The 22,324-nt window shown below is 48.5% G+C and overlaps 9 protein-coding genes across 9 annotated transcripts; 3 read left to right on the plus strand and 6 right to left on the minus strand.

Moving 5' to 3' along the window:
* Positions 1-103: 103 nt before the first annotated feature.
* On the plus strand, positions 104-1,363 carry EDB82DRAFT_492040 (3-oxo-5-alpha-steroid 4-dehydrogenase-domain-containing protein). Its single transcript, XM_025736798.2, has 3 exons — positions 104-232; positions 297-521; positions 575-1,363. The coding sequence occupies exons 1-3, from the start codon at positions 196-198 to the stop codon at positions 1,237-1,239; spliced, it is 927 nt and encodes a 308-aa protein (XP_025588016.1). The 5' UTR covers positions 104-195; the 3' UTR covers positions 1,240-1,363.
* EDB82DRAFT_492041 (uncharacterized protein) lies at positions 1,364-2,536 on the minus strand. Its single transcript, XM_025736787.2, has one exon. The coding sequence runs from the start codon at positions 2,298-2,300 to the stop codon at positions 1,491-1,493; it is 810 nt and encodes a 269-aa protein (XP_025588015.1). The 5' UTR covers positions 2,301-2,536; the 3' UTR covers positions 1,364-1,490.
* Positions 2,537-3,091: 555 nt separating this feature from the next.
* On the minus strand, positions 3,092-6,081 carry EDB82DRAFT_421901 (RAM signaling pathway protein-domain-containing protein; the record flags this gene model as incomplete). Its single annotated transcript, XM_025736765.1, has 2 exons — positions 3,092-5,464; positions 5,515-6,081. 2 exons carry the CDS (start codon positions 6,079-6,081, stop codon positions 3,092-3,094), a joined length of 2,940 nt encoding a protein of 979 aa, XP_025588013.1.
* Positions 6,082-8,272: 2,191 nt separating this feature from the next.
* On the plus strand, positions 8,273-10,184 carry EDB82DRAFT_103582 (P-loop containing nucleoside triphosphate hydrolase protein). Its single transcript, XM_025736754.2, has 4 exons — positions 8,273-8,552; positions 8,618-8,736; positions 8,786-8,820; positions 8,872-10,184. The coding sequence occupies exons 1-4, from the start codon at positions 8,473-8,475 to the stop codon at positions 10,087-10,089; spliced, it is 1,452 nt and encodes a 483-aa protein (XP_025588012.1). The 5' UTR covers positions 8,273-8,472; the 3' UTR covers positions 10,090-10,184.
* On the minus strand, positions 10,155-13,024 carry EDB82DRAFT_458474 (fungal-specific transcription factor domain-containing protein; the record flags this gene model as incomplete). The annotated part of the gene is made up of 3 exons (XM_065607858.1): positions 12,026-13,024; positions 10,303-11,973; positions 10,155-10,259 (listed from the first exon to the last, which is right to left on the minus strand). The coding sequence occupies exons 1-3, from the start codon at positions 12,539-12,541 to the stop codon at positions 10,155-10,157; spliced, it is 2,292 nt and encodes a 763-aa protein (XP_065465918.1). The 5' UTR covers positions 12,542-13,024.
* A 1,751-nt stretch (positions 13,025-14,775) lies between these two features.
* Positions 14,776-15,606, plus strand: EDB82DRAFT_472662 (uncharacterized protein; the record flags this gene model as incomplete). Its single annotated transcript, XM_025736732.1, has 1 exon — positions 14,776-15,606. One exon carries the CDS (start codon positions 14,776-14,778, stop codon positions 15,604-15,606), a length of 831 nt encoding a protein of 276 aa, XP_025588010.1.
* Positions 15,607-15,771: 165 nt separating this feature from the next.
* On the minus strand, positions 15,772-17,561 carry EDB82DRAFT_103635 (uncharacterized protein). The gene is made up of 2 exons (XM_065606957.1): positions 16,029-17,561; positions 15,772-15,967 (listed from the first exon to the last, which is right to left on the minus strand). Exons 1-2 carry the CDS (start codon positions 17,259-17,261, stop codon positions 15,938-15,940), a joined length of 1,263 nt encoding a protein of 420 aa, XP_065465919.1. The 5' UTR covers positions 17,262-17,561; the 3' UTR covers positions 15,772-15,937.
* Positions 17,562-17,862: 301 nt separating this feature from the next.
* On the minus strand, positions 17,863-18,778 carry EDB82DRAFT_472664 (Tim17/Tim22/Tim23/Pmp24 family-domain-containing protein; the record flags this gene model as incomplete). The annotated part of the gene is made up of 4 exons (XM_065607980.1): positions 17,863-18,218; positions 18,303-18,520; positions 18,577-18,692; positions 18,746-18,778. The coding sequence occupies 4 exons, from the start codon at positions 18,776-18,778 to the stop codon at positions 17,863-17,865; spliced, it is 723 nt and encodes a 240-aa protein (XP_065465920.1).
* A 531-nt stretch (positions 18,779-19,309) lies between these two features.
* On the minus strand, positions 19,310-22,214 carry EDB82DRAFT_492053 (uncharacterized protein). The gene has a single exon (XM_025736697.2). It carries the CDS (start codon positions 21,999-22,001, stop codon positions 19,542-19,544), a length of 2,460 nt encoding a protein of 819 aa, XP_025588007.2. The 5' UTR covers positions 22,002-22,214; the 3' UTR covers positions 19,310-19,541.
* Positions 22,215-22,324: the final 110 nt, after the last annotated feature.

Raw genomic sequence — 22,324 nt, forward strand, 5'->3', positions numbered from 1 at the left:
GTACCCCCACCAAAAAGACTAAACCGAGGTCTAGAAAAAAGGGTACGTACCTAATCTAATCTCGCCCTGACGACACGGAGGCCAGCAATTATTTCCTGGTTGTCCTCAACATCCGACCCCATTGCATGATCGATATCTTGCTTCTTCTCCTCCATTTCTGCCAAACTTGTTTAGTTCGAGAAAAACAAGATCAAGATGGCTTCCCTCAGGACTCTTACCATCTCTAACCGCTGTACGCTTCAACCCCTAACCGCATCACCGCTGTCCTGTCTGGCCTGGTAATTAACACTATACAGCTCCGAAGCAACCCATCAAGAACCTTCCAGAGTCGATCGAGGTCCAACCCGACACCACCGTCGAGGACCTCAAGATTTTGATCGCAAAGGAGACCAAGCTCGGTGACCACAACCGTATTGGTGTCTATGATCCCACTACCAAGAAGACCCTCAAGAACCGCAAGGCTCGCCTCGTCGATGAGCCCGCCGTAGTTGCAGCTGGCGAGGTCCTCATTAAGGATATGGGTAAGCATCAATTTGCACAATGACAACTTAAAACTTATTAACCAATGCAACAGGTTACCAAATTCCTTGGAGAACCGTCTTCGTCGTCGAATACCTGGGTCCCCTCATTTTCCATGCCCTTTTCGTCGCAGCCCGCCCCTTTTTGTACCGCAATGGAGACGGCGACATGTCCCAGACTCAATGGATCACTTTCGCCATGATCATGCTGCACTTCGTCAAGCGCGAGTACGAGACTCTCTTTGTACACAAGTTTTCCGCCAACACAATGCCCTGGAAGAACATCTTCAAGAACAGTTTCTTCTACTGGGCCGTCTCTGGTGCTGCCTGTGCCTACTCCATTTACAACCCCAACTCGCTCGCTGCCAAGGCCGACATGCCCGCCATTGACGCTGTTGGAGTTGCCCTGTACTGTTTCGGCGAGTTTATGAACGCTCTTGTTCACCGATATCTCTCCTCTCTGCGATCCACTGGTGGTACTGAGCGCAAGATCCCTGTTGGCTACGGCTTCAACATCGTTACTTGCCCCAACTACTTGTACGAGGTGCTCGCATGGATTGGAATCATCATTGTCAGCCGTGACTGGACGGTCGCTGTTTTCATCTCCATTGGTGCGGCGCAGATGATCAGCTGGGCCAAGGGCAAGGAGCGTGCCTACCGCAAGGAGTTCGGTGACCGATACAAGAAGAAGCGCTTTGTCATCTTCCCTGGTCTTCTGTAAGCAAATACTTTCTTGCTTGCAAACGAAGGCACAGATTTGGAAAGATAGATAAGCCAGGTTAATGAATACCTAGATAAAAATGGTGTCATGTGTGGGTGTAGATACAGTGCATAGACTTGAGACTAATGCTATATGATATGTTGAGTAAAGAATGCCTTGCAGTATAATCGTACCTTCAACGCCAAGCCGTATTTCCTATAATATAAGTGCCCCGAATTGTAGTAACATTGATTGATCCGTTTCCCATAGGCTCATCGTGACATCGTAGACATGGACGCTGTATCCGATCCTTTGGCGCCCCTCCCTACACTCGACTCTGCTTCTGTCATGCTCCGACTAGCATCCGAAAATGCACCCGGCGCATGGTTTTCAGTACCGATCTCCATATCGGTATTCAGTGTCTTGTTCACTTCGATACCTTTTCCCCTCTCATCGGCATCATTGTCTAGATCCATAGCCCGCTTACCATCCTCGCCTCCGCTCTCGCTCCCACTCCCACTGTAGCTCCCACAATCACTACAGCTGCAGCTACGATCGTCGTTTGCCAACCTAATCGTCTCCTCAAGGACAAGAAAGTCACGCTCCAGCACCTCAGCCCAGTTCTGTACATTGCCAATTTCCTTGAGCTTGTGCGCCGCAGCGTCGGCCTCACGCGCAAGCTTGACGTTCTCACGGCGCAGCCCGTCCGTCGCACGCTGTACATCCTGAGCCTGCTTGTTCAGTACAGCGGCATTGGAGTGCAGCGTCGATGCGCGCCACTGAAGCTCCGAGTCCATCATGTTCTCCAGCGTTGCGACGACGGCACGACGAGCTTCGGCGACATGGCGCTGCGTCTCGGCCGAGGGGAGCGTGGGCTGGAGGTGCGAAGATGGAGGAGACGATTGCTGCGCTGCCGATGGAATTTGCGCGTGGGCGTGAGCATGGGCGATAGACGGAGATGCGATTGTGGGAGGAGGAGATGTCGGCGGGCAGGGAGATAACGAAGAAGACGATGATGACGAGGAGCCTGTCGCAGCGGCCGAAGAGGCGGGTTGTTGCGAAGAAGCCGCTGCAGCTGACATGATGAATATAAGACCAAGTCGCTGGTCTGTTGGCTTAGCTTGAAGTAATTGGTTTATAACGTTAGATAATGAGAGATGTAGCTTGGCCGTTTCGTGTTGCTGATACCTTACACTGCATCTTGGTGGGGTCGAGGAACACTTCGTCTATCATGCAGCTGATGCACAAGATCATGGGATCTACCCTTCTTGGGCTGTATTACATCTACCTCGAGACACTGTATATTAGCCAACACATATTGCCACAGCAGTAGCTCTTATATATAAAAAACAAAATAAGTTGTGAGTTTTGTGTCCAAAATAGTCAGAAAGGATTTAAGCCACATTAGATTCATTATATGCTAGTATCGTACAAGGGAACGTTTCTCTGCCTTTTGCCGTACCATAGGAAAACTCTTGATTCCGTATATCTATATTCGCAGAGCAGCCTGATATTGACCATCATGAGGGTATTCCCCCGAACTTTTTGTTCCACCAAAGACGACGTTTCTTAACATTAACCCATGCACAAACTTTAGAATCTCGCGCCCCAAAAGAATTAAATGCAGATAACTTCCAAACGTTCTGATATTTAGTCATTCAAAAGCAGCTGCAACCCCAACGCCAAGGCTATGCGATAAATGAATGATTACGGACGCATACTTGTTCATTTGTGCGCCGGTTCAAAGAGCCTCGATAAGTATGCAGAACAAGACCCGGTTTTCCTTCTCTGCTTTTATGCAAAGGACAAATAGTAACTGCGCTAGGCAGCTTGTTTCAAGTTGGTGATCCAAGTAGTAGAGGCCCGGCTCTATCTAAAAGGCGACTTTGCCTCCATTGAGACGAAGAGGTACTGGGCCGAGTGGCCCGTGAGTGGGAAGTATTCCTTCATCAGATGATATGGAAGATAAAGAAGATAGCGAGCTGAAGCCCATGTGGCCTTTGCCAAAACCGCCATTGCGGCCCATGGAGATACCTGGGTTAGCCATGAGGGCGTCCGCTCGGTCAAAAACATTCCCATGGAACGCTGCTGCGAAGGAACTGTTCGAGGGCGTAGTAGGAACTGTAGCCTGCATTGCAGGCCCCAAGGCGGCACTCTGTGGTGTGATGGGAACTGATGTAGGTGACATGCCGCGAGGGTATGACTGTCCGTTCATAGTGCCGGAAGGGTGGAATAGAAAGTGCCAAGGCGATTTGTAGATGATGTTGCTTGTCTCTTTGATACTCTGTTGAATGGGTCGCAAACGTGCCCGAGTATCGGGGGGGAGTGGCACACTATTAGGCCCATACTTGATCTGAGAAATCATGTCCGCCCACGAGTGACTGAAGTTGCTGCAGAGACTCCAGAAACTTGCCTGCGTCCGAACGCCTGGCTCCTTCAACTTGATCTTAGACAGTCTGTTTTTGAGAATCTCTGTCTGCTGGATGACCTGACTACACATAGTAATCAATCCTTTCCAGTGCTGGAGAACACCTTCAGGAGTCCGCTGGTACATGGCATTTCGTAAGCCACCAGCCAGCTGGGCGTTGAAGTTGGGCAGTGTGCCCATAACGAGATCAGTAGATCTTTGCAGAGCCAGAAAAATCCGCTCAAACTGTCGATCCTCTTCTGTAAACTCGGATGACATCCCGCGACTTCCAATTGAGGAGAAGGATTCTCCTGATCGAGGAGTGGCCGAGGTAAGAGTAGCAGTGCGCCCATTGCCATTGAGATATGCTGCAGAAAGAGGTGTGGGCACTGGAACGTCGGTGGTAACACGCAGATTAACTGGATGGTGAACCAAAGTACCGTTGCGGTTGCGAGCCCCGTTGGATCTGCTGATAGTGGGAGTTGCAGATGGTTCTCGCGCATGTGGTCTAGCAGTGCGCTCGCCAGTTGAACCACCCTTGGGTCCGCCTTGTCGACGAACATCGGCAGCACTGACAGATGACAAAGTGACGCGCAGTTCCATGATACTGTTGTATAGGGACATGAGCAGACTTCGAATATATCGAGCATCTCCAAAATCCACGAATGTACCAATGTTGTCGGCCAAAAGTGTGCAAACATGGCCATAGGCACTGACCAGAGTCTGGCATGCCCTGTGCACGTTTTCGTTTTCTCGTTGGGAATGATCATAAGGCTCGGCTGACGCGTTTTCATGTTTCTGTAGCTCCTGCTCCAATTCTTCAACATGCGAGTTGGTGTTGTAGAACACTATTTCGAGACTGGAACGCTTGGCTGAGCCGTCACTTGTCAAGCCCATTAGCGCCTGGATCATGGGATGAATCTGGAAGACTGAGTAGAGGATTCCCTTGGCAGTTTCAATGACGGGGTCAAATATCTTTGACTCCCTGCGTCGTTCAGGGAGGATTGAAAGACGCCTCACGTATATCGGGCGTGCGAGGTAGGGTTCTGTTGGTGTTGCCGGACTCTTGGTTGATGCTTGATTTCCTTGCATAGCAGAACCGTGACTCAAACCACGATAATGACTAAAGCGGTTGTTGGCCTGCATCTCGTCAAGTGTGCCGAGGTCGGAAGGCTTTCTTGAGACTATTCCCATGCGCCTGCTGCGACCATCTGATCTTTCTGCTCGAAGCAGGCTTTCAGAGTTGCTGCGAACACGTTCATTGACATTGCCGATTGTCAATGGCATTACGCCAGGTCTTCGAAAAGCGGTGTTTTGCTGCGAAAGCCCTCGATAATGTGACCTTGACGGTATCGGAGGTGCTCGTGATCCAATATTGGGAGAACGAATATCAGGCAAATCGGCGCCCTGGACCTTGACAGGAAAGCGCCCACTAGCTACTCTCTTCAAGGGAAACCGGGGGGTTTCCGCACCCTCGCTCGATTCATCTCCTGTGTTGTCAGATTCGGATCGGCCATTAATGGTATATTGCTTCAGGTATCGCTTGATCTGCAAAGTAACTGCCACCTCCGTCACTTCATTGTCCTTTTGAATACCTTCGTGTGGAGGGCTCGCCGCTTGCACTTGAATTGCGTCTCGTGGTGGAAAGCTGATAGGGTTTCCTTCGAACTTGATCACCTGCAACGATCCCATGTCGGCAATGCATACGGGTAGCTCTCGTATTTGGTTTTTGGGTATAGATAGTACTTTCAATGAAGAGAGTCTTGCAATATCTGCTGGAAGAATTCGAAGTTGGTTCCGGCCGAGGTCAAGGATTTCCAAAGATGTCAGGTCACACAACTAGTCATGATGTTAGATGTTACTTAAATCCAGGGGGAGGGGGGATGTACAGGCATAGGGAATTCCTTGATCTGATTACCCCGGATGTTGAGGTATCGTAGTGATGTGCATTCGGAAAAGCGAGCAGGCAAACTCGTCAGTTGGTTATGAGACAATGCCAGTCTGGAGACCGTATAAGTATCGGCATCTGGCCGTGTGTTGGAGGACGAGTTTTTGGAAGCTGAACGTTCTAATTCGCCCTTCACAATATCGACAACTTCATCTGGCAGTTTCTGGATGCCTTTACGACTTAGGTCGATAGTGACTCCGGTTCGGAGTCCTGTGCTGACGGCACCAGCTTCTGCGGCTTGACTTTCGCTTTCGATTGCATTTTGCATAGCCTCGCGCGCGAGATTGGTAACCTGGGCTGCCGACATGCTAGTGGTTGAAAGAGATGAACTGGATGGGACGCTGCGCAGGTTAGGAATAGGAGGAGGCGGCGGAGGGCCGTTGGATGTGGCAGCTGAGTTTGGGACTGGACGGCGTCCAGATGTGTGGTTTTCGGGCAAGCTTCTGGGAATTGACGCCTGTGATGCAGAACCGACGGACGAACCGGCAAGTCGGTCTGGCCGCTCCATGGCGAACGGTTCAAGTATGAGGAATGCGCAGCTCAAGTAGGAAACGTGGGGATGGCGCGCCGGTGGAGTAACCGATCGAATCGAGGGGGTGGTGGTTGGAATCTGAATGACGGTATGTCGATGCTTGAAGGATAAGACGTTTCAGAAGCCCCTCTGTTGCTGTGTCTGCGGTTGTCTTTTAATCAAAGCGCAGGCGCAAACGGGGGACTGTTTGTCTCAGCGGGAGCCAAGCCTCGGGTCGTTATTTCTAGTGTTTAGGCCAATCAAGGCTGTGTGGGCGACGAGTTCGATATGGTCATGATTGTAAATTCAGTCAAGGCCAGAAGGCGGCGCGACGTTCAGGGTTTGGCCCGTTGTATTGAGGTGAGAGTGCGTGCGAATAGGGATCAAGGTGGAGCGTATTGCGTCGTCGGGCTTGAAGCTTGATTATAAGAGCGGCGATACCAAAAAGATCTGTTGAGTCAAAACAATCTAGCGATAGGATTTGTACAGAAATGTTGAAAGAGGAATGCTGCGGGAAGGGCCGTGGATGAGGTGATGCAGATTCGGGAGGCAATGAGGTCGGATTGAAATGCCGTGTTTGGTAAAGTTCAGCACCAGGAGCCGAGTAGGATGGAGAGGTAAGGGTGGTGAAAATAACTGGGATGACCCCCGTTGATTATCCCTAGACCTTGGCTCTGCTCTGTTCTGCTCTGCTCTGGTTCTGGAAGTTATCAAAAAGTCAAACAAAACAAGAATCAAGCTGGGTCTAACAAAGGGAGAGACAGAGAATGTCAGGAGCTCGCTCGGTTACTCGAGCTGCACGTTTCAACCTAAAGCTGCTGATGTAGCCAATGAATTTGAGGTAGCATTACTCAAAAAAGAATTCTTGGCAAGAGCATATCTAAGCATTAGGGAGATAGTCAGGTACAGAACAATATTTCTTGCCTCGTTGTCTCTGAATTTCTTTTCCCAGGTTCCATTCTCGAACCGCCCCTGACAGTAGTCTGAAGGCAAGTAGTCCCCCATGTCTCATGGAAGCTTGGATAGGGGATAGCGTATCAGATAGGGGTAAACTTGCATCCTACCATGGATGAAAATGTTTTGGTCAGCAGAGGCTGGAGAGGCTAGCAGGCCAGACATGCACTGGAACTGCTGGACTTTCAGTGGAAGAGTGGGGTAAACACAGAGCCAACAGATGGTTGGGTCATCCATCTCCTGCTCCAGCTCCGCCGTAAAGTGAAACACAGTGCGGGGCTGCTCATTGAACCTCCTCTGTGGCCTCACCCCAGAAACCTTTTTTATCACTAACAAGCACGTTTCTACATGCCTATTTGGGCTCTGAGTGGTTGCGGTTCAGCCACTGACGCACAGTATGAGCAGAGGAGCGGGATACAGATGAAATGGAGAGAAGCTAACGTTGGAACCCATGCTCACCGGTGGGAGGGATCAAGCTTACTTACTCCTAAGTTGTCTGTCAAGACAAGAATCAGTTACATGCCAGCCAAGCGATGGAATATGATACATAAGCCAACTAACTATTACCTCCTGCTTTTAGATGCGTGATACGAGACGAAGCGAAGGCGAATGTCAGAATATAGAATCTGGCACGATTTCGACAGGCTCAGGTGCGAGGGACGAGGGGTAATGACAACCTATGAAACGTCAAAGTCCATCAACAATCATCAACGATCGTATTCTGTATGTAGGAGGGCGGCCGAATGATTTGTCTGGCTGTGCTGTCTCTAGAGTTTGAACCCCTGTCCAAATCCACAGCGAGTAATGCAAGGTACGCAGTACTAAGCTAAGAGGTATGTAGAAAACAACAAAAGCTCTTCTTTTTTCAAAGACATCCTGTCATTTACGTTATATCATATCATTGCCCAACAAAGAGGGTAATTAGCCATCCTGGGCCATGGATTTGTTTCATTCAATTGCATCTTCTTTCGAAACCTCGCTGGAGTACAGTAGCAATAAACCACGTGACCTTGAACTCTCCATCGCTTTTATTGTAACAGGTTCTTTGTTGATAGCATTCTTCCTTGAACCCTGCCTGGTCTGGACCTAAAATGCAACACGGATACTGCGCACTGATCAAGACAGTTGGTTGCTGATCCGGTGGACTGTCTCCGAGTAAACGATCCAGTTGCCAAATGTAGAAAAAGATCCTCACAAAACAACAGTAAAACTTCCGATGCGACTCCGTATGCCAAAAGAAGCTTGCATTAACACAAACACAGACTATAACACTAACAGTAAAAAACTGTGCAAATCACCATTACTAAGTTGCCGGCAAAACGGTTCACCCTTGTCATAGCCACAACTCCGGTGTACTACTAGCCAATTTTCTGTCACATGTTTGCTTCACTGCGACTGTCGTGAATCATTCGCGAGCTTCACAAAGCAGGCATCATGCCTCCTCTAAAAAGAAGCAACTCGTGCACAGACATTGGATTCACTCTCCGACGACAATTCCATAAGGACGATTTCAGGTGAGCCGCAGATCAAACAATACAATTCTTTTCATCTTTCAGATCTAACAAACTGGTATTCACAGGCCTCATCAACGTGAAATTATAGAAGCTGCTCTAGATGGCTACGATGTATACGTTCAAGCTGCCACATCGTTTGGCAAGAGTTTGTGCTTTCAGCTGCCAGCAGTTATTGATCAAGGCAGTAAGTGACCGCATATCTAGAACATTTTTATCCTCTAACCATATTTTAGTTACCATAGTTGTTTCTCCCCTTCTCAGCTTGATGGTATGAGAGAGGGCCCCATTATCGCTAAGACAAGCTCTAACTCCCCCTCAGATCAACCAAGTTGAGGCACTCAAAGCTTCTGGTATTGAAGCCAGTTCTTACAACAGCCTGACTCCTTACCCTGACAAGGTTCGCATCGAACGTGATCTTGAAAGTGGTCACCCAAGACTGAGACTACTTTATGTCACACCAGAGCTGTGCTCTTCCCCACGCTTCCGTGAACGTCTGCAGCTAGTTTACAAGCAAAAGGAACTCGCTCGAGTAGCAATTGACGAAGCTCACTGCATATCAGAATGGGGTCACGACTTTCGAAAAGACTTCAGTCGTCTGTCATGGTTCCGAGATACCTTCCCAGATGTGCCAATCATGTGTCTCACTGCAACCGCAAATCCGCAGGTTCGTCAGGACGTACTCTCTATACTAAAGCTTGATCAAACCCCTGAGAAAACGAAACAATTCTTGATGAACCCCCAGCGCAAGAACCTACATTTGGAAATCCGATACACCAAAGACGAAGAAGACAACCGCCTCAACGACTTTCTTCGGTGGATTAAAAGCGTCTATGCGCGGCGCGACGGTGGTGAAAGGAGAGCGGAACTCGATCAAGTAAACGAACGTGTCGATAACGTTCCAGGCATTATCTATACAATATCTAGGGATGAATGCGAATCCCTCGCTGCCGCTCTTCGCGCAGAAGGGATCGGAGCGAAACCATTCCATGCCAGACTTCCCAAGGACGTCAAAGAAGAGACACTATCCCGCTGGATAAATAATGAGGTCGGCTACGATATTATTGTTGCTACCACAGCTTTCGGTATGGGCATTGACAAGGATAATGTGCGTTTTGTTGTTCACTGGCGAATCCCAAAATCTTTTGAAGGCTATTACCAAGAAGCTGGTCGTGCAGGTCGAGACGGCAACGCGAGCTACTGCTTCCTGTACTACAGCCGAGAGGACCTGGAGCGAGTGACTCGACTGATCAGGTCAGACTCAAAGGAGGAGACGAACCAAATCGCCAGACTCAAAAGCCTCCAGGCTCTGGCTCAATATTGTGAAGATACCGACAAGTGTCGGCATGCTGCTATATGCAAATATTTTGGCGAAACAAGCATACCTGACTGCGACTTTGCTTGTGACTGGCACAAGGATCCGCATGAGCTGGAAACGAGGTTCATGAGAGGCTTGGCAAGCGAGGAGTGGGTGAGCACGCAGGCGCAGCAAGGCACTTATGATATCCCAGGGACTTATGATGCGTATTATGATGAATAATGATACAAGTGTTTCGAGTACTCCTTCTTGACGACTGCAGTTGAGTTTGATCCTGCCGTGATGCTTCAAGTCAATGTCAATCCATGACTGGCCAATTGCCGTCTCTCCCAACTGTTGGAAACCCCAGGAGGTTGGGTATATCCCACTCCATGATATTGTTCTGACTCGAGCTGTTAGAAATGCCGAGTATCATATGTTGATAAGGTTACTTACATCGAAAAACATGTCTGGGCCGAAAAAGTCGGTGGTCAAGCTGTCTGAGGTCACCACAGGCTCGTTGGGTTCCATCGTCGCTTGAAATTCACGCATCATCACTACACAGTCGCGCAAAGTTGAAGTTACGGTCTCGTATACAATCGCTTTGACTGGACGTCCCGCTTCCGAGGCCCGAATATGTGCAAGATGAGCATTCGAGAACAGAAGTCTCTTGAGACTCAGGTTGCCTCGAGCTATGAAACAGCGAAGCTGTTTGCTTATCTCTTCCAGGACCCGAATCAGAGGTACACGTGCAGCCCTCGCCATTTCTTTGAGAATTTCAGACTCATGATCTGGCGTCGACTCGTCCTGCAGCTCACTTATGATCTCCAGTGCCAGGATGAGCATGGCATCGAAGCTCAACGCACATTTGAATAGACCTCGTCCGACAAAGGACAGCCGAGACATGTCGTCCCATACCCGCATGGGTAAGTCCAAGTCAACGCCGTTACTTCCAGATGCAATGACAAGAGCAGCCTCAACGCATAGTTTACGAGAGAGATAAAATTGAGGATTAGTTTTCGCTTGGAGCATAAAGTCGCGGTGAAGAAACAGGATGAACCGACGCAAGTGAATATCTATCAGCTTGCGATGAAACTCACTAGCCTCGAGACTCGATCCGTGTCCGAGATTTGCCTGGCCTTGATTGACTGAGTGGAAAAAGACAGCCACGTCCCTGCACTCCGCACGTAGTTGTGTTCCCATTGATATTGCCTTTTCATGCGTCTTCTCCTGGCGAATGTCGTTTAAGAAGCGTATGATTCCTGCACGCAACGACAGGGATTTTGAAAGGATTATTTGTAAATACGAGTCCGTAAAAGTTTCCATGGATTTCGGCGTCTGGGGAGAGTTAGACTCGAGGTCTGAATCGTTGAAGTTTGACGGAGTAGGAGCATCAAAGTCTTCCTCGGAAAGATGCAGTGGTAGACCGAGATCTAAACATGACTGGACAGCCAACTCTAAGGATGTGGCCCATAATCGAGCACGAAACTCTTTTTGGAAGAGCGATAGGCCTGAGAACAGCTTGGGGTCACGGTGAAGACCCATGGTACAAGCAGCGCGCAACAAAGAGCCAGCCGAGAGCCATGATGTTGCTCCACGGCAGTTGAAGGTTACTTGACGAGCAAGGATCAGTAGACAAAACAACTGAAATCCATCGAGGTTATATGTCGTCTTTTCGTTTGGACCTGTAAGCCACCATTGGGCATTCTGAATCCACGACTGTGCAGGCCGCCAAAGGTGACTAATCTCGACGTCGCTGTCGAACTGCGCAAAGGTGGTGCCGATAGCCATGATTAATGTCAGCCTGACCATCGAAACAGTCGGTAGCGAAGACGGTTGTTCGCTTTCCCAAAGTCTATCGTATTCCTTCCGGAAAGAAGGGACGTGGATAATACGGTACAGAGGTTCAAATGTGCGGAGGTAACAGGCGACAAGTTCATCGCAAACCGCCTTGGCAGGGAGAGTACCACGTAAGTCCTGAATTGGCTGTTCAAGGTTGGATGAGCACTGCTTCTTGAGGCCAAAACGTACACCGCGAGCTTCTTTCAAGACATCGTAGAAGTCTGACTTGGCGTCCTCCCACGACGGCTCGACCTCGACTGGATGAAATGTCCCTGAGACAGGAAACTACAACAGCGTTAGATTTGTACATGAATAGAGCTGGAAGTGGTAATCTCACCTTTTCTGCAGTATGAAGCCAATGTGTTTGGCCAAAAAGTTTGGTCTTTTCTGGTACGTGACGGAGTCTTGGTATGAAAGGTAGAATAGAAGTCGAAGATGAAGTTGTAGATACTTGAGGCGATGAAACACTTTGAGAGACATGGTTTGCACGATTTAATACGGGCGTGTTGTTATTGTCGGGTCTTGATGATCGAGATATTTGATCTTGAGCCGTGGTGTTAGTCCGATTCTGCGGTGTCGCGATAGCCCCATCCCTCCTCGTAGGTCGCGTCTCAGTCGCCGGTGAGGCCCGTGTCTCGTGAGCTGCTCCAACGGGACTTCCGTCGCGATAGGAGCATTGTATCGGCACCCTAGCCCGGACACAGCCATTACATGGTTGGCCCAAACTACATCGGATTTTGCGACGGCGACATTGTTCGCAGGACCGAGCGGGTCGCCTTCTACGACGTTTGAGCGACAGGGGAGATCTTCCAGTGGAGGATACTACCGATGATTCCCGTAGAGACCGTGGCATAGTGTTCGATGTTTAGATGCTGGGGAATATAATAGAGAGAAAATGTCAGGTAAATACTAAAGTAGAGTAAAGATGTAAAGCGGGTCAGCATTGAAATGGCGTATTGTTATTATTATATATTAAAAATGCAGAAAGCAACAACTAGTATTTAGAGAACTCAGTACGTTTAATCCTGTTGGAAGAAGAAAAGAATCAACTTTGACCATAGGATTATTTCATCATCGTTGTTCTAGCCCCCTGTTTCCCGATATATTGAGTCATACGGTAGCGACGAGTGCTAAAAAAAAAACACTATATTCAGGGCAGAACCACTCTGATGAAGAACAAGAGAAAGATTTCGCTGCAGGATCGGACCAGTTTGCAATTTATATGTTGTAGCCTGAGCTTAAATGCGAAGATTTGGTCCACCGAAATAGAAGAAGAAATTTTATTGTTAGAGAATGCTTTCTGAAGATATGATCAATATTGTCTTTTCATTGAAGTTATTACCTCTTTCATGTAAACTTGGAGCCAGGACTTTGCGTTACCCGTGCTGTAGAGGTGTAGCGGCTGGGGCGCTGTCCGGACTTGCCTAAAGTACAGAAGTAACATCAAGCATTAGCACACAGGATAACCAGAACATGAATCATTAGCTCGACTAATTGATTAGTAGTTACTAACTGCTTAGGACGGCCAAAAACTATTCTGCAATTCCTGCCCAGCCTCGGAGGCTATTCGTATTGGCTGAAATGCAATAGCTCTGGATTGATATCGAAGCCGGCATTCGTCAAGTATTACGATGGCGTATCAAATATCGTGATCTCTTGGCCATTCCAACGCATCGGGAGCGGCTGAAACCATTGGTCGCTATAGATGCTGTAGAAAGATTCTGATGATTGTTTCACAAGCACTATAACACGGATTCTTTCAGACTAAACGGGACATAAACGGCAAGGAGCCGTTGATAGAACCAAATCATTGGTGATACAATATCTTAGTAATTGCTCTTCTGTACTACCAGGGCGAACCTCTTCACTATTCAACTCCCAATAGTTCCAAGTCAGCTCCATCATAATGCAGCCTTTGTTGTATTATGAACCTATCGAACACCTCCTTCTACGGAAGCTTCAGTCCGAAGACGATATTGCTCGAGACATAGATCCTGGTAAAGTCTCAATTGTCGTATGCTCAACGAGTTCTCTCAAGATTCTACACATTACTGCCGGGGAGGGAAATGTATGACGATTCGATCCAATCCAAGAGTACCATGACAAATAGACGATAATCAGCTAGAGTGGCTTGCCACACGAAGATATCAAAGACCAAATGTACACTCCTACGGGGTAAGCCTTCGAAAGAAAGTTGATGAAGCTTGATCAGGTTTATAGGCTCGACATTGGAGTGAAAAAGAGGAGCTAATCATATGAACATAACGCGTAGCTGATGCTTTACAATATGGTAAACAAGAGACATAGCAGGCGGTAGCTGCGACTCAAAGAAGACAGGATGCTAATACCAAGACTCAGATACATCCTATTTCAGAAGGCAATTAAACAGCCACCCTAAGCACCCTATGTCTGGATGAAAGAGAAACAGAACATCTATGCTACTAGCCTCATGAAACAGTCAATAGTCTAGGCTCGTTGCATATACGAGTCTTTTGTGGCTGAGTCTACGAATACCATATCGTTAGACCTACCAGATTCCGTCCTGCTGGCCCTTTTCAAGGTCATGAGGCTATCAGCCAGAGTGGTACTGACTTCCTGAACTTGACCATAACAATTATCTAGCTTGAACTCGGAACTCGGATCTGGGTGGTGGTGGTGTGGATGACGCTGGTTCGCGAGAACCCGACACACTCACTACCACTCGAACGTCAGCGACTTCTTATCAGTTCACTCTAATAATGACTTTCTGTTCAAGATGCTTTATGTTCGGATGGAACATCTTCAGATTATCAGCCTAACCCGACGGCAACAGAGTTGGAGCTTCGGGACGTCAGGGGTAAACACCTAACTTATGTCTTGTTTAGGACTACGGACTCGAACATCACGAATATGCGAAGGCATATACGAGGGGTGTACGAGAAGCTCAGATATCAGCTGTAAAAGATACTCAGAATATCTATAAAATGGCCTTAATCCTCTTCAATGCTTCTAATATCATCCTCATCAAACAAGCTCCTTAGCACACTCTCACTCGTTACCACACTTTCGTTACAAATCTACTTCGCTTTCCTTCTTCTTTCAATCAAAATGAAGCTTTACCAAGTCACCGCCGTCCTGGCCTTCATCTCCACTGGTGTCCTTGCGACTCCTTCTGGCTACGACAAGGACAACAAGTCCCCTGAGAAGCACGGTGATGACAACTATCCCGGCAAGAAGGGAGATGATGACTATCGCCCTGGCAAGGGATATGGCAATGAATATGATGAAGAATATGGACCTGGAGGTAAAAGATACAACGGCAAGGGCCGTGGAGACAAAGGCAAGAAGTACGAATGGGACATTGAACGTTGTGATTGGTGCCCCTACAATTCCAAGAGCTGGAATGGATACGAACCCAAGGGTCGTGGCTACAAGCGTCCCTGCCCCGAAGACAAGAAGAAGTGCCAGAAGTACGACCACGACTACTCTAAGGCCACTTACTCAGGGTACTTCAGCGAGTCCCAGAAGTGCTCCAAGGGCGACGACTACAAGGTCACTGGCAAGGTCGGCGCCTGCAGTGGTTACGGCAAGGCCCAATGCCTGATTGTCCAGTACGAAGACTGGGAGAAGTGGTCTGACAAGATCGCCTACCTCGGCCTCTACTCGTACAAGAAGGAGGGCCTCAAGGACAAGAAGTACCTCAACTTCAACAAGTACTGCAAGAAGAACAAGTGCGTTGTTCCTGTCGAGAAGGTCCCCGGTTACCCCAAGTTCAAGGACAGTGTCTGGGTTGGAATCGACGATAACCAGTGCCGCGAGGACTACAAGAAGGGCGGAAAGGTCTACCCTCGTGGTCGATACGAAGAGGTCAAGTATCTCAAGCTCGACATTGAGGCCAAGTACTCCAAGAAGTGCGCCGAGTTCTGCTGCTGCGCTTAGGGGACATCAAAGTCATCGAAGTGAGGGACGATGAGAGAAGCGAGGAATATTTTACAGATGTGGCGGTCTCTGGTCACTCTTTAATTCAATGGCAGAACAGCACTTGAGTTCTTCTGCCTGGCAAAGCCTGGTCTCACAACAACATACGGATCACCAGCGACGGATATGGTGGTTCGTAAGAAACATTTAGATTTGGTATTTGGCCTGTGTCATAATGCCAGTCTAAAACCAAAGGGAGCTATGTGCTGTGCATTAGACATAAATAGCATTCATTCATCCCAACCCCTAAAACGCCAGACAAGACAAAAGTTTCTATGCTTGTATCTTTTCTTCATACAACAAGGTTTGCAGCAACAAATTCCTATCAGACAGAGTTAGTAAGGGGAGATCAATTTGGACATTGGGGTAATTGAAACACTTACAGGAAATTCCTTTTGCAGCGCGTTGGTGACGCTTTCTACTTCTTCTGCCAGACTTTGGACATTGGAGTCCCATGTTCGCATTTCTTTGCCAACGGTAACTTCGGCTCGTCCACTACCCTTTTCTCCAGACGCCTCGCCTCCCTCAAAGTACACAATACCGTCGAGCTGGTCCATTCGACCTACCAATCGACCTTGTTCGATCATACGTGCTGTAGTCTCCTCCGCCTTATCTGCATCCAGTCCCAACAGTGACCCCAAGGCTTCGAATCTGATGTTGCTGTAAAGTCGTGATGCACCAAGAAGGTTATGCTCAACAACGGCTTTGGCGAGTACCGTTGACCCATCTGAAGTCTTCGCCAGCTGATGTGGTTGTAATCCCTCGGCAAACTTGTCCACTTCCTCGGGGGACAAAAGTCGATCAAGAAACATTTTTTCCAAAATACCGAATTCTTCTAGCTGAGACGAGCGATCATCCTTGTAAAGGCGACCCAATGTACGATTTCTCATGGGACCTGCAGGGGCCAAAACGCCGCACTTAATAGCCATGCTGAGAGTATGCACACGATCGTCCTCATCAATGGCGGGGAAGAAGCTAATTTCGTGATATCGTTGAGATGCAGACAAGAAGTCACGCTGAGCATCAAGAATACGTGCTTGCGAGAGCTTGAAGTGAAGGTTTAGTTCTTGGTCGGCGACTGAATGCATGATATTTTTGAGCTTGTTGATATACATTTCGGCGGCTGTAGAGTCGTCTACTTCGAGGTAGTTTCGTACGATTCGGACCCATGTTCGAGCCTTTTCCTCATCGGTGATCTTGCGCTGGGAACTGTCAAGGGGAATATTGGCCAAAGTTTTGGCTGCGTCGAGGAAATCCTCGTTCTTCTCGTGGGCGGTAGCAATGAGCTCTCGGAGTGTGGCACCAGCGTCAACGAAGGATGAAGAAGAAGGCTGGGCGGCAATTGTGTCTAGCGTGCGGTTTCCGACCCCAATCCACAGGTCCTGGTTCTGTATCTCTCGAAGTGCTGCAATGAAAGACGAGAGAATGGTTCGGGTGGCCACGACGCCGAGCGCCTGGCCGAAGAAAGAGTCGACGATAGCATTGAGGTCGTCGGCGGTGGGTGGAGGCGAGAGGTCCTTGATGGTTGGGATGAACTGTTCGTAGACAGGGCCCTTTTCTCCGGAAGCAGACTCTGCTTTCGATATAGCACTCGCGACTTCAGGGTTAGGCGCCATTGTTGTTTCGTGGTTATTAATGGGGAGAATGGGAAGTGGAAGTGGAGGTTAAAGAGGCAGCAGCCTCGAGGTATGGAAGCTCGTAAAGAGGCTCAGGCGTTAGTGTGGAGGGGCAGAGGGGCAAGCAGGGGTCAGCTCTAGTGGGCAGGTGGGGTATAATCTACAGCTTAACAGCCGAGACTGAGCATAAAGAGTAAATAGGTAACTAAAGAACATCGCCTACAGGCTTTAACTGACCTAGTAATCCTCGTCTCCTATAGGGTTTATCTACCTATGTACTTGTCTCTCGATATCCAACGGCTATATTCACTGGACGTAACACAACGCCTATAGTACTGACAAAGTTCATTGTTAAGCCATCATGGTACCATCCATCCTATGATCACGTCAAAAACACCCCTGGCTCATAAAACAGTACAAGTTTACTTCTATCATTGGTTATCATATATCCTCGAGTCTTCTTATGCCACTTATAAACACAAATTCTCAGCTTATAACGACTGCCACACCTAAAGCCATGAATGCTATCCAAAGCATCCCACGCCTCAACGCCAAACCCAATTCAATCAACAGTTATGCAAGTTATACACCCGTCTCCTATCTATTTATTCACCCAGAGCAAAGTTCGAAGTGAGTCGAATTCGTTGCAGTCCTTATAGATATATGTCATGCTGCTTCTCAAGCTCGATTGTAGATCCTCGGGGTGGTAGCGGAAGACCAGCATGACCATAGCCCACGACAGCGAGGCGAATGCTGGCCAGGCGTAGTGGTTGATAGTGCTGTGGAGAGGCTCGGACGACACAACTGGTAAACCAGCGCCAGGTTTGACAGCGATGCGTGCGAGGGCGAGCATGACACGCGCAAACACGTAGATGACGATCTGTTGGTTGACTGATGAAATCTTTCCTGTGCGCTTCGATCGACCGCCAAAGACAAAATAACCACCGACAAGACCGCCTACAAAAGAGTCGTATGTTCCTATATATGTGGTCAGAATCTGATGCTCGTTCCGCACAACGACTTTTGGCGACGATGACGTACCCTCCTTTCCAGGCTCTGCGCCAAAGTATTTGAGCGCCAACATGGTCAGCTTATAAATGGTAGCGAAGCGCGCCAAGTTGGTCGCATGGTGTCTCGTCGCTCGAAGGACTAATTTGACCTTTTCTCGGAATCTGAGTTCGTCACACATTAGCTCACTGTCGGTAGGTTCCATGGGAAGAGGTTGAGCGTACGTTCCGGAGCGGAAGAGAAAGACCATCCTGTTGTAACGAGATTAGCGATTATTTGGATATCAACAAGGTTTTTGGTCACTTACACCAGCGCATGAGGAAACCGCACCTTGGTTCCGTAAATGATACCATTGCGCGCCGTCTTGACTAGCGATAATAGATCATGGTATTGCGGGTTCTTGACAATCTCCTCAAGCGTGTTCTACCCAGAACCAGTCAGCGCAAACTCGGTCGCGTGTCGCAACGAGGAAGTACCTTCAGCACCTCCAGTGAAGATTGCATGGCCATTTTGTCTTTTAGACCTCGGTGGAAGGAACGTTGATAGTCGGGACGGTCGCAGTATCAGGAGTCGATTGGTGTCGCAAAGCGCTGTACTCTCAAGGCATCGACCGTCGTCGCCTGGTTCTGGAGGTCGGGTTTAAGGTGTAGATGAGTCGTATTGGAGCATGGGTTGGTTAAGCACTGGAAAGTATCGATAAAGTTTGTAGATTCGTCGGTTTTGAAGACGAGTCGAGGCGCCCCCAGAGTACTGACTTATTCGCATGGATTAATGTCACCTGGGCTAGATCTGAGCCTCGGATGTTTGAGCTGGCTCGGCTTGTGTCCATTGCGGAGAAGACGACGTCCCCACTAGGGGAATGGACTACAGGGCCAAGTCGCCTATGACGCAGGGTAATTCATAATTCTCATCCACTGAAGGACGTCGGTTTCTGGGGAAGAGTCAGCACAAGGAATTTCACATGTAAACCGATTGAAGTTTAGCCAAGATCTGGGGAAATCCTGCTCAAGTTGCATTCACGTGGGTTAGATGAATTGAGAGGGTACGTATATCTCATTTCTAAAAATCTATTGCAATTTTAAAACTTCAATCCAATCCCTTATGCAAATGGATCCATCTCCAAGTATCCATATCTCTGATAGTAAATGCCAAATTCCACGCTATCCATGTCCCTTGATCTGTTCCCGAGAGAGTTATCCACTTTGACCTCGGTAAACCTGTAACCGTGAGGCTCTGCTATGCAAAACTACTACCAACCAACCCTTGGGTTCATTAGCACCATCGTTCATGAGGTTCTCTCCATTCAACTCCAAGAATATCAAAGATTCTTCGTTCGTCTCGTCCCTCGATTAGCTCTCCCTCTGTAATCTTTACCCTCTGTGGGCCTCGCATGACATCCTTGTATAGACCGCGCTGGTTCAGTCTCATTCCTTTCTTGGAAGCCAACAAACGCATACTGCGGTTGAAGATATCATTGCCAGTGAAGTACAGCAAAGCGGCACCTCTTTCGGATCCAGGCACAAGCAATAAATCAATACGCCGCCAAACAGGTTTATAGTCATCGTCGCTGAAGCCGTTGATCCTGGGGAGCACGCAGCAGCCGTGCCACTTGCTCCCGTCGCTAGCAGACCGAGATGATGCTAGTCGTGCCACGAGGAATCCTTCGGTCTCGAGGTGCTGAACAAGGCTGTCGAGGAAAGGTCGTAGATCAGATGAGAATTCTGTATTTGCCTTTGTGATAATGAAATCAATGTCACCAGATGATTTTGCTCCTCTCCGGTGGCTGCCTCCAATAATGAGCTCCACTTCTGGATCGATATGCTGCGCGGCTCTCTTTACAACAATACCCAGAGCCTCGACCTCATGCCGAGGGATTCTGGTATTGAGGTCGTTGTAGTGATCAATTCCCAACGACTGGTTTGGTGAGAGTTTGGCTTTGGCTTTCAAGTCTTCCAATGTTCGGAACCCTTGTGCCAGCCACTGTTGAGCCTGGCTGTTTCCAACACCGTAGATGCCCAGAAATAGTTGTAGTGCCTCGTCCATTGGCTCCTTTTGGGCGTAGTCAAGCCGCTGTAGCCTATCGGTTGTAACAATTTCCTCAATCTTTTGCGCCAGGCGAGCTCCCACGTTAGGTAGCCGTTGCGCCTCTTCAGCAGACGTGATCTTTGTCTCTTGGCGCTTCAGAGTGCTGATGGCCTTTCTGTATGCAGTTGTTCGCCAGTGGTCGTTGATACGGTTGTAGTAATCAGCCATCTTTTGTAGGACCTCGATTGTGCGGGCATTGGGATTCCCCGCTTTAGCGTCCTTTGCCCCAGCTGAGTTGCATGAAAATCGATCCTTGAATGTGATGTATTTACCGCTTGATCTCGTCTTCCTTCTCGGCTTACGCGCCCTGGTAATCTCGTCTTCTGAGCCTGACAGACATTGATCTTCTAATTCCGCATCTCCAATATCTGTGACAGCTTGAACGTCTTCATCATCTGCGTCTAATGGGAGGTCCTTATACTCCGTCATTATTTCGATGTATTCAGATAGCTCATCTTTATGGTTGTCTTCTTTGTGAAGTTGCTTGGCACCTCCGGCGTCTTGTAAGGCTGACAAAGAAGTGTTCCGAGAATGAGTCGCACTGCCTCCATTACTTCCAGGACGAGAAGAGACCATGTCTTGGAGGTTAAGTATCACCGGCTGCGAATCTGTAGCGGCAGGAGTCTCGGGGATCTGACTAGGATGAGCCGGCTCTTCACTCCTATCCGGAGTATCTTGTGGAAGTACGTGTTCCCACCGCCTAGAGTTTCTCTCAAGAGGCTTGAGTGGTAGGGAATAGACTGACTCAAGAGGACTGCGTGGGATAACTGAAGACTCATTTTCAGTGGTTACGGGCTGGCCTATTATATGGTACTTTTTTTGGTTGCAATTAAGAAGGGTCTTGAACTGGACGCAGTCGATAAAATATTCATCATTGACCACTTTGGGCGGAAGATTCCTGTTGGTTCCCTTCAATATACTCTCCAATTCATTGTACTTGATATGCTTCTCCACCACAATGTGAGTCGCAATGCGCGGTGCTCGCACCCACGTCGCACCGTATTCGCGCGCTTTCGTGATGCGCAATCTTCGTACCGGTGCGATATCATCATCAGGAACGTAGAAGAAGGTAATACCTTTCAAGATTTGCTCGCTCTCTGGTCGGGGTTTGAACACAGGCTCGCGCTTCCTTTTCTTCGTTGTCAAGCTTGGTGAAGGAGACTGATCGACCACTTGGCCGAGACTTCTTCCGGGAGCAAGGAGGGGTGAAGAACCGCTTCTATGCAGAATTCTTTGCATTTGGCGAGCAGTATCGGGTATAGGTGTATCATCAACCAGAATAGCTCCATCACTGCGCTGTTTCAAGAGCGTGCCGGGTTTGCTCTTCTGACCCATAGCTGTCATTGGCGTTGCCTTGATAATCTTTGCAGCTTGAGCGGGCGCTGGAGTTGGAGCCGAGGTGACTCTCCTAGGCGTCACTCTTGACTGTTGTGGTTCGTCATTGACGATATCCGTCACAGGGGGCTCTTTCGCCTGAGGATTAGGAGTTGGTGTTGGTTGTGGTTGTGGTTTTGATTTAGGGGCAAAGAATTTGCGACATTGTTGCCTTTCGTGATACTCTTCCGCATCAAACTCATCATCACTATCACTGTCAAGTATCTGGAGTTGTTTAAAAAATGCCTCCTTCTCCTCTAGCGAGGCCATCATGGAGTGTTTATGTTGTTGTTCAGGATGGATAGTGTTTCGTGAAGAATCGCGCGATGGAGTTGTCCTCAAGGCCAAGAAATTCTTGTAGGTGCTTACAGCCTGAATTAAAAGTCATGCGAGCAGTAAGACAAGTGAACGGAATAGGCAATCGGATTGTTGATTCATATATGAACAAAGTGATGTTTATTCACGTTGCGACCAAAACCAACCAAGACCTTATTGCTGATTGAAGGTTCAAGACTGTGTTTGATTGGCTTCCATCATATGCAAACCACTATAAGTTGCCAGGCTTCAACACTAAATTGGGTAAAAGACCCGCAAAT

This window comes from Fusarium venenatum (assembly GCF_020744135.1).
Source record: "Fusarium venenatum strain MPI-CAGE-CH-0201 chromosome Unknown EDB82scaffold_1, whole genome shotgun sequence".
Taxonomy (NCBI): domain Eukaryota; kingdom Fungi; phylum Ascomycota; class Sordariomycetes; order Hypocreales; family Nectriaceae; genus Fusarium; species Fusarium venenatum.